The sequence below is a fragment of the Terrapene carolina genome, unplaced genomic scaffold (assembly GCF_002925995.2).
Source record: "Terrapene carolina triunguis isolate 2854851 unplaced genomic scaffold, T_m_triunguis-2.0 Scaffold95, whole genome shotgun sequence".
NCBI lineage: Eukaryota > Metazoa > Chordata > Testudines > Emydidae > Terrapene > Terrapene triunguis.
The window spans coordinates 32,204,290-32,217,564 of record NW_020664446.1 but is presented as its reverse complement, the minus strand read 5'-3'; the positions used below and the strand labels follow the sequence as shown (position 1 = coordinate 32,217,564).

Below are 13,275 nucleotides of genomic sequence, written 5' to 3'. Positions count from 1 at the left end.
TTTGTCACAAATATTTATATTGTTTCGAGCTAAGCTAGTTTAGTTGTGCTTACCGCACACACGGTAAAGACCCACAGGTTTAAACGTGTTGAGTGAATATGTTATATTCAACATGGTGTAAAGAGAATGGTGTGTGCATACCACTGCAGTTCGTGCAGCCTCGAGCGGAAGGGGTATGACGTCACTAACTGAAACATGCCCGAAAGGGGTAGATGTCAACATGCTTGCATGCCATGTTCTCTTTACGCCATGATATTCAATACGAGATCAATAACCAGAAAAAGAGTTTTATGTTAAATTATAGTCATTCAAAAAGAGTTGTAAACTACCCTTCAAATATGCCAAATTTAAAATAAAAAAAAAAAATTTAAAAACCCTTTTTAAAAAATATGATTCTTTCACGGAACACCTATTCACATCAGGCGGAACACAGTTTGGGAAACACTGCCCTAGTGGGATCCGTAGGCCCGGCTCCGGTGCACTCTGGATTGCCACGGTCATGCACCAGTATATGAGGTGCTGCCTGCCCCGCACCCTCTCAGTTCCTTCTTGCCGTCAACTCCGACGGCAGGGACGGAGGGTGGGTAATGGAATGGACGTGAGCAACATATCTCAAAGGACAGTTATGAAAGGCAGGTAACTGTTTTCTCTTCTTTGAGTACTTGGCTTATGTCAATTCCATATTAGGTGACTCACAAGCAGCATCCCTGGAAGTGGGCTCAAAGTTCACGGACATGCGGCTTGCAACACAGCTCTGCCAAAGCTGTCATCATCTCTGGCCTATTGGGTGATGGTGTAGTTCAATGCAAACGTATGCACCAATGACCAAGTCATGGCCCTGCAAAGGTCCTGCATAGGACTATGAGCCAGGAAGGCCGCTGAGGGTGCCTACGCTCTTGGGGAATGAGCCTTTACAATGGCCAGTGGCGGGATCCCTGCTTGCTCGTAGCAGGCTCAGATACAGTCCATGATCCAGGAGGAGATCCTCTGGGCTGACAGCAGAAGGCCCTTCATCCTATCTTCTATCACAACAAAAAAACTGCATCAATTTGTGAAAGGGTCTTGTCCTGTCAATATAAAAGACTAGGACCCTTCTTACATCCAGAGAATGCGGACGCTGTTCCTCTTCTGACTTATGCGGTTTCGGGCAGAAGACTGGTAGAAAGATATCTTGTTTGATGTGAAATTGCGACACCACTTTGGGCAAAAAATCTGGATGAGGATGCAGCCAGACCTTGTCTTTGAAGAAGGTGGTTTAAGGGGGTTCAGAGGTTAACGCCTGAAACTCAGAAACCAATCACAACTACTGGCCTTTCCTCCAAACCTCTACCCTGGAGGGGAACTCTTCTACCTAGCTCCTCTTTCCTGGGTCTTCCACTTCTAAGGGAGCTCTCTCTGCTCCTTATAACACCTAGCTGCTCCTTCTCTGGCCAGGAGACAATCAGTTAAACATTCCTAGGTGCAGAGCATAGCTCATCTCCCTTGCCTTACAGGTGATGGGAATTAAGCACCATCACAGTGCTATTCTTGAATTAAGCCAGGGATAGTGTTTTCTTGATTCAAGAAAACTTTAGAACTCCTTTCCCAAGCATAGCCACAGGCAATGTTGCCAACTCTCACAAATATTTGATGTATTTCTTAAAGCCCCATGTCCTGGAGTCATGTGATATGTGAGAATCTCAGCCTTCATTTAAAAAAATTTTGGCCCTCATGGCTGTAAAGAAAAGCTTAAAGACTTGAACAGAGTGTACCTTGAAGGTTTTTTAAAAAAGTAAAAGTAAAATAAAAAAAACTATGAGGTTATTTTTAAGCCTCATTATCTTTAAACCAATTTAAAGATTTCTGGGGCCTGACTCAGGATTTTTGAACACTTGGGGTTGGCAATACTGAATCAATGTCCCTCTCTAGCTGTCTTCAGAGTTAGGGGAAAGACCTTTACATACAAGCTGGTATTAGAATGGCCATTTTTGCGTCCTGTTTTCACTAGCTTTTCCTCTTTGGACCTTTTAGGTTTTGCGTTCAGGAAATGCATTGTGCCTAGTTGTTTAAAGAATTGCTCCTCCAAAAGAGAGGAGCATTCTGGCCCCAAACCAGCAAATCATGTAAGTCCATGCTTAACTTGAAAGTCAATTGGAGTACTTGTGTGTTTAAAAATTCGGTAAATGCTGTATGTACTTTGCTGCCTTGGGGCTAGGATGCAAAGCATCTTGTAGGCTCAGCATTTTGTAGGCTCAAGCATCATAGAAAATGTGTGTGGGAAGAGCACTATTTATTTTACAAAATTCATTGACAATATTTCACCATCCAAAAGTTATGGAATGTGTTGTCCAGAACAGTGGTTTTCAAACCTTTTTTTCAGCAACCCAGTTGAAGAAAATTGTTGATGCCTGTGACCCAATGGAACTGGGGATGAGGGGTTGGGGTGTGGGAGGGACTCAGGGTTGGGGTGCAGGGATAAGAGCTGTGGGGTGAGGCCGGGAATGAGGGGTTCAGAGTGTGGGAGGGGACTCTGGGCTGGGGCAGGGGTGCGGGAGGGTTCAGGGCTCTGGGCTGGGGATGCAAGCTCTGGGGTGGGGCTGGGGAGGAGGAGTTTGGGTTGCAGGAGGGGACTCCGGGATGGGGGAGGGGATTGGGGCATGGGCTTACCTCGGGCGGCTCCTGGTCAGCGGTGCAATGGGAGTGCTAAGGCAGGCTTCCTGCCTTTCCTGGCACTGCGGACCATGCTGCAACCTGGAAGCAACCAGCAGCAGGTCTGGCTCCTAGGCTGAGGCACGCAAGCGGCTTTGTGCGGCTCTCGCCCGCAGGCACCGCCCCCCCAGCTCCCATTGGCCGGGCCCCAGACCTGCAGCCAGACCTGCTTCTGGCCGCTTCCGAGGCACAGCGTGGTGTCAGAACAGGTAGGAACTAGCCTGCCTTAGCCAGGCAGCACCACCAATGGGACTTTTAACGGCCCGGTCGACGGTGCTGACCAGAGCGGCCGCAACCCAATGCCTTACATTCTGTGACCCAGTACTGAGTCGCGACCTGCAGTCTGAAAACCACTGGTCTAGAATAACAGGACTTCATATTTCATATCCAAGATGCTGTGATAGGTAGACTATAACTGAATGGAGCCTCTTTCCATTTTACTCATCACTACAGAGATTATACACTAAATAAAAAGGGAGAACTAAACATATGTGGTGACTGAACATTGATATCCCCTATTTATATTTAGGTATCTGTTGGACAAGCAGACCTGTATATGAAATATATACAAAGAGCAGCCATACGCTATACAAGGACACTAATAATTTCCGTATTATCTATACATCTGAAGCCTCAACTCACCTTCTTACATCCCTTATTAACACTTCAGTAGTCCAAGCAAACAGGAAAATTTTTAGCAAGACAACAATACAGTGCCTTTTCCAAACCAACACTGAAACAATCAGATACTTATCAATGGTACCCACATGTTCCACAGACCACAAACAGCACTATGCTGAGTGGTACAGCTATTCTACCGTGACAAGGCAATCCCTCTGGTGTGGATAAGTGAACATTAGTACGGTCTTTTGAGTAAGAAAACCATTTTCTTACTCAAAAGACCGTACTAATGTTCACTCAGTTGTTCTAATAAAACATGCATACTCAGAGTGAACCAAGGGGAAAAAGTATGGGGGGAAAAAATCACATTAATTTATTGGCTATCATTTCCCTCTAAGATTGATTTTAATTTTTTTTAAACTCAGTAAATGTATTAAACACTTGGCTAGTACACAGTTCATTTGCAGGCATATGAAAACATCTATTAAGGACACTATAATCAAAAAACATGAGTAATATTATAGAACAACTTTTTACTATATTTTTATAAAAAAGATACTAGGAATGCTTGATGAATACTATGCGCAATAGGTCAATTACAGAATAGGATAGTAAAGAAAATACCAGAAACCATCATATGGAAGGTGACAGGTTGTGAAACAGTGAAATTTGCAGATTTAGGACACTGTTGTGTCTGGTCTTCAATCCTAAGGCGAAAAAGCTACTCACTTTGCAATAATTATTCTGGCAATTTTACTGAACATTTTATTTTTTCTTATTTTGTTTGTATTTAAACTACTTTTGTATGACAATTTTATGTACTGCTGATACTTTTCTTGAATTTGTAGATGTGTGACCATAAATTAAAATTAAATCTGCACAACCAAAATGTTCAACATCTTGCACTATATGCACTGATTGTGGCAGTGGTGGAAAGGTCAGGGAAAGCAGTGTGCATGTAAAAGCAGATGTACTCTAATAATTGAAGGTAGAAATGCCTACAAGAAACTTAAAATACATCCATTCCTTAATTGAGCAAGTGACAATGTGATCTGATCTCAGCTAATGTTTGTTAAGTGAAACGATACACAAATCTAGTGAGTGGATGTCAAGTTATGTAAATATGTGGTTCAGACTCATTCTTTCATTGGAATGTGGCCCATCTACCAAGTCATACACAAGTATAGACATCTGCATACTTTCACTATTTATGACTGGGGACATCACCTTAGCGAACCTTACCACAGAACGACACTGTATGGTACAGTGAGGTAATTTTACATATTTTTAAATGGAAAAGTACTAACATCCAGCAGGTGAGAAGTTTTAGTAGAGAAGATTGATCTCCGATTTCTAAATAGATAAAAATCACTCTATCCTTAACTACAAGGAATCTCAGATATTTTTATGAAGTCAAATGGATACAATCTTCAGAACAAAAAAAATTGTTATTTTTCTTTTAAGGCATATATTGGTTTGTGAAATAAAATACTGTTTTAAGGTGTGGGGAAAATGAGATTTCTCAGAATTATAGCGCTTTTTAAAATCTCTTCACAATAAACTACCAAATTGGGGGCCAATTGTACCCTCCTATAAAAAGACACCCACAGTAGAGGTAGAGGAACTCCATGAGATCATTACTGTGGAGTTTTCCTTCAATAGTCTCCTCGAGAGGGGGACTTTGGGTACCAAGCAGAGGCAGGAATTCTGCTGCCAATAGCAGAGTCCTTCCATAGCTGCACAGTATGAAGTTTTCAGATGTTAAATGCTGCTTCAAGCAAAACTCCCAGTAGGGTTAACAAAGCTAGTTGGGTCGAAGGGTAGAAGCCAGACTAAAGGCAGTCCACCAGTCTTTCTGGTAGGGGGTTGAGAGTCAGGCTAACAACCTGACCATACAAAAATGCTTTCTGTTATTATGGAATCAGCCCAGAGACAAGATGAGTCTGTCACAAACTTGCTAATACAAATCAACTGTGGAGAGCCACAATCTGCTGGACATAAGACAAGATAGTACTGGCCAACCAGCCAACACTATGATGATGTTGAATCAAAGCTGCAAGGAATTTCTGAAAGTGAAACAAGGTATCTTCACAGCTAAGGTTAACACAAGAATTGGATATTGGAATATTAGATCACTTTGGAGCGCAGGTAGGACTCAAGTTATCAGAGAAATGAAAATATCTGCCTGAGTATACTTGGACTGAATGAGATGAGGTGGACTGGACAAGGCAAATCATCATCAAAAGGCCTGAATGTTTTATATTCTGGAAGACAGGATGACAAAAAACACTGGGAAGCATTAGATATATTATTCAGCAAGGAAGCTAAAACACTGAATGAATGGGAACCTGTAAACTCAAGAATACTGACTGCTTGCTTTGTGATGAACCATGCAAAAGTCACAGCTGTTCAGTATTATATGCCAACAAGTGACAATGATGAACAGGTCAAAAACTGTTTCCATGAAAAACTGCAGTATGTCCATAGTCAGACCAATAAAGATGACATTGCTTTTAAAATATCCCGATGAGGATAACACAGGCTGGTGATGAGAATACTGAATATGAACACATTATGGGCAGACATGGCATGCCAGGGCAGATTGACAATGCAGAACATTTAGTTAAATTCTATGGTCCATGCACTCTTTGCATTGTGGGTACATTATTTCCATGCAAGGAAAAGCAAACTGATATGGAAATCTAATGATGGCTTCTCCCAGAAACAGCTTGAGTGTGTTACCATTAGAAGAAGCTGGAGAAGAACACTGTTGGACACTAAAGTGTACAGGAGTGCTGATGTTGGAAGTGACCACCATCTTGTTATTAGGATAACAACAATAAAACTAAATAAGGTAAGGCCATGCAAGGCAAATGGCATCTATGATATTAGAAAGTTAGTATATCCAGAAGTGAAGGCACATTTAAAACCGCAACTTAGAAATCGATTTGAAAAGTTAAAAGACACTGATGGATGATGTAACCAAACAATGGCAGTTTCTCAAAGAAGCAAGTGTGGATGCAAAGATCTAAGAAAAAATAATGGCTCCAATCAAATATATGGAGGCTTGTTGAAGACCAGTATGAAAGAAGGAAACAGCAGTAAAAGAGCTATTTCGCAACAAAAATATGCGAACAAAAGACAAGAAAGTTAAAAGATCAGCAAAAAGAGAGGAGACAATGTATGGAAAATAAAGCAAGAGAAGCTGAGGTGGCATACAAGAAAGGGGATTCTAAAAAGGTTTTACTAGTATCTGTAAAACTGACTTAATTCTCAAACCGTTGTGGCCTTGTGAAGACTTGAGATGGTGTAATTTTAACCACAGAGGAAAGGTAGAGAGCCCATTAGATGGAACATTTCCAGCTGCCCTTAATCAGCCAGAACACTAACACAAAGAAATGTGAAGAAATAGCAGACAACTTATATCACTAAAAGTAATTGCCTTTGAGGAAGTAACTAAAAAGTCATAAATCAACTGAAGAGAGAGGTAAAACACCAGACTGAGGGTATGTCTACACTACGGGATTAATCCGAATTTAGATAATTCGAATTTGGGAAACAGGTTGTATAAATTCGATTGTGCGCGGCCACACTAAGCACATTAATTCGGTTTTTAACCACATTAATTCGGTGGTGTGCGGCCACACTACCCCATTAATTTAACCACAGTAATTCGGTGGTGTGCGGCCACACTAACCCTAATTCGAATTAACAAAATCGATTTAGGCGCTACTCCGCTCATCGAGGTGGAGTACAGAAATCGATTTTAAGTGCCCTTTAATTCGAATTAACTGGCTCTGTAGTGTGGACGGGTGAAGGGTTAATTCGGATTAACGCAGCTAAATCCGAATTAAAGTCGTAGTGTAGACCAGGCCTGAGATAAGATAGATTCCAAAACATTAAAAGATGGAGAGGAAGTGATTCATAGATTCATAGATTCTAGGACTGGAAGGGACCTCAAGAGGTCATCGAGTCCAGTCCCCTGCCCGCATGGCAGGACCAAATACTGTCTAGACCATCCCTGATAGACATTTATTTAACCTACTCTTAAATATCTCCAGAGATGGAGATTCCACAACCTCCCTAGGCAATTTATTCCAGTGTTTAACTACCCTGACAGTTAGGAACTTTTTCCTAATGTCCAACCTAGACCTCCCTTGCTGCAGTTTAAGCCCATTGCTTCTTGTTCTATCCTTAGAGGCTAAGGTGAACAAGTTTTCTCCCTCCTCCTTATGACACCCTTTTAGATACCTGAAAACTGCTATCATGTCCCCTCTCAGTCTTCTCTTTTCCAAACTAAACAAACCCAATTCTTTCAGTCTTCCTTCATAGGTCATGTTCTCAAGCCCTTTAATCATTCTTGTTGCTCTTCTCTGGACCCTTTCCAATTTCTCCACATCTTTCTTGATGATTAACTGCACCTGCAGATTGTATAGAATGGTTTAAGAATCCTAGATCTGTCCTAAAGATAAGACAAAAGGTGTTATCTGCAAAATTCCCAAGGGAGGAGAGGGGGGGAAACCGACTTATTTGTGATAACTGGAGAGATAATGTTATCTGTACCTGGTGAAGCATTTTGCATTATTTTGAATATGGTGAAAACTGCTGTTGATTAAATACTCAGGGAAGATCAAACTGGATGTCAATCCAGTAGGTCGTATCCAGACCAGATTTTCACCTCAACAAGACTTGAGAAAAGCCTAGAATACCAGCAGAAGATGGTTTTTAAAGTTCCTTGATTTTTATGGAAGTGTTTAATATAGTGTCTACAGAAGCCTGCTGGAAGATCCTGAGGCACTCTGGAATTCCAACAAAGATGTGAATTCGATGAAAGCCTTGTATGACTAGTCTGCAGGTTGCATCTGGACAGAAAGCGTAGACATGGAATGCTTTAAAATTGCTATTGCATAATTATCCCCACTTCTCTTCTGCACTGTCACAGACTGTGATGAGTAGAGTGACAGCTGCTGCCAACGACAATGGTATTGTTTAGGCAAGAAATAAGCTGTGAGACTTAGATTTTGCAGATGATATTGTCATACTAGATACCAACTTGGACAAAATGAAAAAAAGACTCTTTATGAGCATAAAAGCAGAAACTACTACAGTGGGATTGTGTGTCAGTACATAGAAGACCAAGACTATGGAGGCAGGAGAGAATGCTGTCAATACAGGCACATATGTGATTGATGAAGAAGAATACGGAAGAGTTGATGACTTCCTCTACCTTGGATGTACAATATCTGCTCATGGCCAACTCACTAAAGTAGCAAAGGCAAGAATCAGTGAAGCCAGAGGATCATTTTCTCATTTGTCAAACATCTGGAAGAAGAAGATACATATATACAGTAAGATGAGATTGTTCTCCCAGGACTGCTGTATGACTCAGAAACATGGCAGATAGTGGATGTACACAGCAGAAAGCTCAATGCATTCCACCAGCATTGAAAAGAATCTTGGGAATTTACCAGGGAGATTATGTAACCAATGTGGAAGTATTGTGCTGCATGGGTCAGCAGACTGCAGACTCAAATTATACAGACACAGTTCTGGCGATCTGGTCAGGTAGTTAGGCTACCCTATGACAGAACCACAAGGTATGTCTTAGATTGGATTCCACCTGGAGGGAAAAGGCAGCGTGAAGGACAAAGAATGATCTATTATATGATGATTGAAAAGGATTCTACCATCATGAATACAAACTTAAGATGGAGTCAAACATCTTGATCCAGACAGGCAGCAGTGGGGAATATGGTTCACTTCATGTGCCACCAGGCACAGCAGACTATGTCTAAGTTAGCAGTTGGGCCAAAACTAAGTACTGTGGGAGGAGCAACACCATATAACTCCAGTAGAGAAGCTTCTGCAAGGTTCCAAGGTCTGGGGAATACTATGTCACAGAAATTGTGCTCCCATGGTTCCATACCCACTACTCCAGATTTGTTGTATTCTATCCTAGTTAGATTGGACTTTGGGTCAAATTCAGACCTTGTGCAGGCAGATTTTACTCCAAGTCAGTGGAGCTGTATTCACCAATATCAGGAATTAATTTTGACTTATTTTTAATCTCAAATTTCTCCTTCCAAAAAATAAAAAACCCAAAACAAATATATTTTTCTAAAACAATCAGAAACATTTGCAAGAGAGCTCTGAGATATGAGAAGCTGTTTTGTTTTAATTGTTCCAATTTCACTGACCAAAGCATTCAGGTACTGGATAAATAATTAAGCTTTGAGAAATTCCATTTTCTTCATCTCTCTCATAACTTGAGCTAAGCATAAAAAGAAGCAGTAGCTTATGTAGAAAGTTCTACTTATACATTTTCTTGATTTCTTTATCTTATTTGCTTTTTAGAGATCTTCATGAACATAGGAATAGGAGAATTCATTAAAGAAGAAGATACAAGCATAACAGGAATATTGCTCAACTCAACTGTAAACAAATCAGTAACTTTGGAGATCCAACAAAAAGTCAGGCAGAGACAAACAAGGTAAAAAATTCTAGGTATTGATTTTTATTTCTGGCTTTCCTTTAAAAACCTTCTTCAGGAAATTGAGGAAAATTTCTCTACACAGTAGTGAGCTGGAACAGCTTGCTCCACACCCCCAATTCAGCAAAGCACTTAAATCCTATGGAGTACTCACATGCTTAAGTACTTAAATCAGGGACCAAAAGAAAGAGTGCTCACCCTCTCCCAAATGATATGTGAAACAAAATCAGAAGTCTCTATAATTGTATTTCAAATTTATTTTTTCTTCAACACTTTAAATAATTTAGAAAAAGTAAAATGAAAATATATAGGAAGTGTAAATTATACCAGGAAAATACGACTGAATACTGAATGAGAATAAATAATATGTAAATGTAATATGGACTACTACAGGAGAATTACTCATACACACTGGAGAAGATTTTCAAAGTCACAAATGTCAGTTAGTTGCCTTTGAAAACTTTTTTCACTTTTTGTGGATATGGATAGAGGTTTTTTTTTTTTTTTTTTTTTTTTTAAAAAGATTAAATTAAAACACTTTCTTTAAACAGGCAGTCACACGGCCTTTTCTCAGTCTTGATATAGTGATCTGACAATAGCAACAATATCCTTTGGAGTACCAATGATTCCACCACTACTCCATATGTGACTGGTTGCTGCATTCCAAGATCTAGATACAATTGCTGTTCTTAGGTCATATTGTTTACTACCCGAATCACAGGTATCCAAAGTGAATGTTAAAATGACAGCTGACTAGTCAAACTGTAAAATCAAGAACCATCTCAAAAATGGAGAATGGATTTGATATCAGTATTTATACCCTTGAGATGATTGCCCAGTCACAAAATACTACATCATTTACACATATTAGTGGCATGAAAATAACAGATGTCAACACGACTAAAAAGTAATGCTATGATTAATAAAATCAGAGTTCATTTTATATAAATTTATTACAACTGACTTTTAAATTATTTTAAATGTCATGGCAGCATATGGTTGGCAAAGTGAAGTCAAATACCCAACAACACTGACATTAGATGCTGGCTGAACCTGATGCCAAAGAAAAGCACTTTAATCTTCCATTCTAAAATGGCATTTTGTTAGCAAAACTGTGAAAAAACACTTTTTATAAATTCCATTACCAAGTGTAGTTTCTGCTTCCAGTTCTATAGCGATGGAACTGCAGAACTCTGAACAGCATGATGTAAAAGTACTTCACAATTAATATTCTTTGTTTGGGAAGTGCCATATCATTTATACAACTTTTTAATGAGTTCATAATAATTGTGGATGAAGGCTTAGAATGATATTTAGTCAATAGAACGTAAGTTAAGACAACCATATATCAATACACAGTATGCAACAGTCATAATATACATTATAAAGATATAGTTATTTATATGTGCAGAAGTAATGTTCAAACATGAAAATTCAGATGAAATATCTAGGTATTTTTTTAAAAAATACTTATTACTGCAACCTGTATTTTTTCACTACAATCGTTCTATATCAATCCATACCATGGAACACTGTAGTATTAGTGTGAAAATTGTAAAGTAAAAAAAAAAAATTCTAATTTTGAAACATTAAGAAGGTCTCTGCTTCATTTTTAGAAAGTCCATAAAAATGGATGATATATTTTTATTCCACCCCTGATTAGAAACTCCAGTGCCAGTTTTTAGACAAAATGAGTTTAAGGATGAGACAAACCCTTCTAAAAAGGAGTGTTCAACATAGAGAATGGAAGACTTAACATATTGCTATGCTAGTTGGTACCAATAGACATCATAAAATGCATCTTAAATGTTATTCATAATAAAAACTTGGTTTTTGCATAGTGGTTGTGGCTGTCTTATGTCTTATCTACAAGGTTGTGTTCTTTAAATCATGTAGTTTGACACCCTCTTCAAGAGCTTAACCAATAAACCATGTAATAATTTTGTTAAATCAAAACATCAGTTCAGTACATGTTTACATGAAAAAAAAATATTAAAAGCTTACCTCACACCATATGGATTTCACAAGATCAGAATTTAATTCCTGATTTAAGGCTTGAATAGTTCGATGTTTTGCGATAATCCTACAATGCTTTAAGTCACTCTTGTTTCTCCTCTGCTCCACATAATCCCAAGCAACATCTCCAATATGACCTGAAGGTAAAGTCCTAACAATTGCCCTGGTTCCAGTATAAACTGATTTTTTAACCTCCTTATCATTTTTACAAAAACGTCTGATTAGTAAAGTGGAACGTTCCTTTTTGTTTCTATAAAACTCCTCCTCCATCCCTTCTTCACAGTTATCACTGCAATCTTCAAAATGGCTCAGAAAGGGCTTTGAGGACATTTTTCCAGTAAAATTACCACCATAGAAGCTGTGACTTGAGCATGCCACTTTAACCTTTCGTGCTGCTCTTTCGACACATAAATACTTGTCCCTTAAAGTGTCACAGTTATCACACAACTGTTGTCCATATTTATTGTCACAATTATTTGTCAATTCCATTAATTTACAAGTGCAGGCTGTTGAATCGCTGGTGTGTTCATTACCAACATTTACATGCTGTAAACAGTCACCCAAAATGAAGCTGTTGTGTAGTGTGCACAAAGCTTTTGATATATTTCTTTCACTAGCATAGCGAAAGTGAAACACTGCTACATTATCAGCATCATCGGTGCCACTTTTATTTACCGCTGACTGGTTTCTTAATGACTTCATCTCTACTGAAGGTCCATCCATCTTCAACTGAATTTCAGCAAACATGGTCCTTTCCTGTGAAGTAGAAATTCCAGTTTCCAAGCATGTGTGTTCTTCTGCTAAAGAATCACATGATTTATGTAACTGGTTATGCGGAACACTGCTCTTGCATTTTTTCTTTATAATGTTGCAATTCATGTTCAGAAACTCCACTGAACCAGGGATGCATGTGTTTTTCTCCCAGAAGTTTTCATTATTCCTGTTATCAGTAATTTCTTCTCCATTTGCCAAAGAGAAAATTTTGGGCAGCGAGCCCTGAAGATGTTCTTCTTTAAGTCTGTGTAAGTATGAGAAAGTATGTGTAGTCTGCCTTCCTTGATTAGCAATATGTCTTTTTATAACATTGGTGTCCAAAGCATTTTCACTATTTCCATCTCCAGCTGACTGAGCAGGTATCACTTTACCCTGTGCCACAGACACAAGTACAGAAGCTGCCATTTCCTCAGAGGTCATTTTGACACAGTTTTTAGATAATGTTCTGTTTTTCCTCACTGATAATTATACCATGATTTCAGTGTATGAAAATTCAGTGCTAAATTATCAGTGCAGACACACTGTGTAAAAACACGTTGAATCCTTTATTACTTTTAAAAGCATATGCATTACGAACTGCAGAGCTTTACCAGCTGTGGATTACTGATGTGAACTACAGATTTTTTTAAAGCAGTTTTTTAATGTGATATTGCCAGTTGACAATTTTCTTTCCACTGTCAGCATTT

General features: G+C 39.1%; 1 protein-coding gene across 1 annotated transcript in view; it reads right to left on the bottom strand.

The window, feature by feature from the left end:
* Positions 1-13,012, bottom strand: part of PLCE1 (phospholipase C epsilon 1) — a 292,755-nt gene extending 279,743 nt beyond the window's left edge. The window contains exons 1-4 of the mRNA XM_026650913.2: positions 11,902-13,012; positions 3,231-3,238; positions 2,509-2,514; positions 1,302-1,331 (exon numbers count right to left, since the gene is read on the bottom strand). Coding sequence (XP_026506698.1) covers positions 1,302-1,331; positions 2,509-2,514; positions 3,231-3,238; positions 11,902-13,009 — 1,152 coding nt within the window. The 5' untranslated portion in view covers positions 13,010-13,012. The remainder of the gene's footprint in view (positions 1-1,301; positions 1,332-2,508; positions 2,515-3,230; positions 3,239-11,901) is intronic.
* Positions 13,013-13,275: the final 263 nt, after the last annotated feature.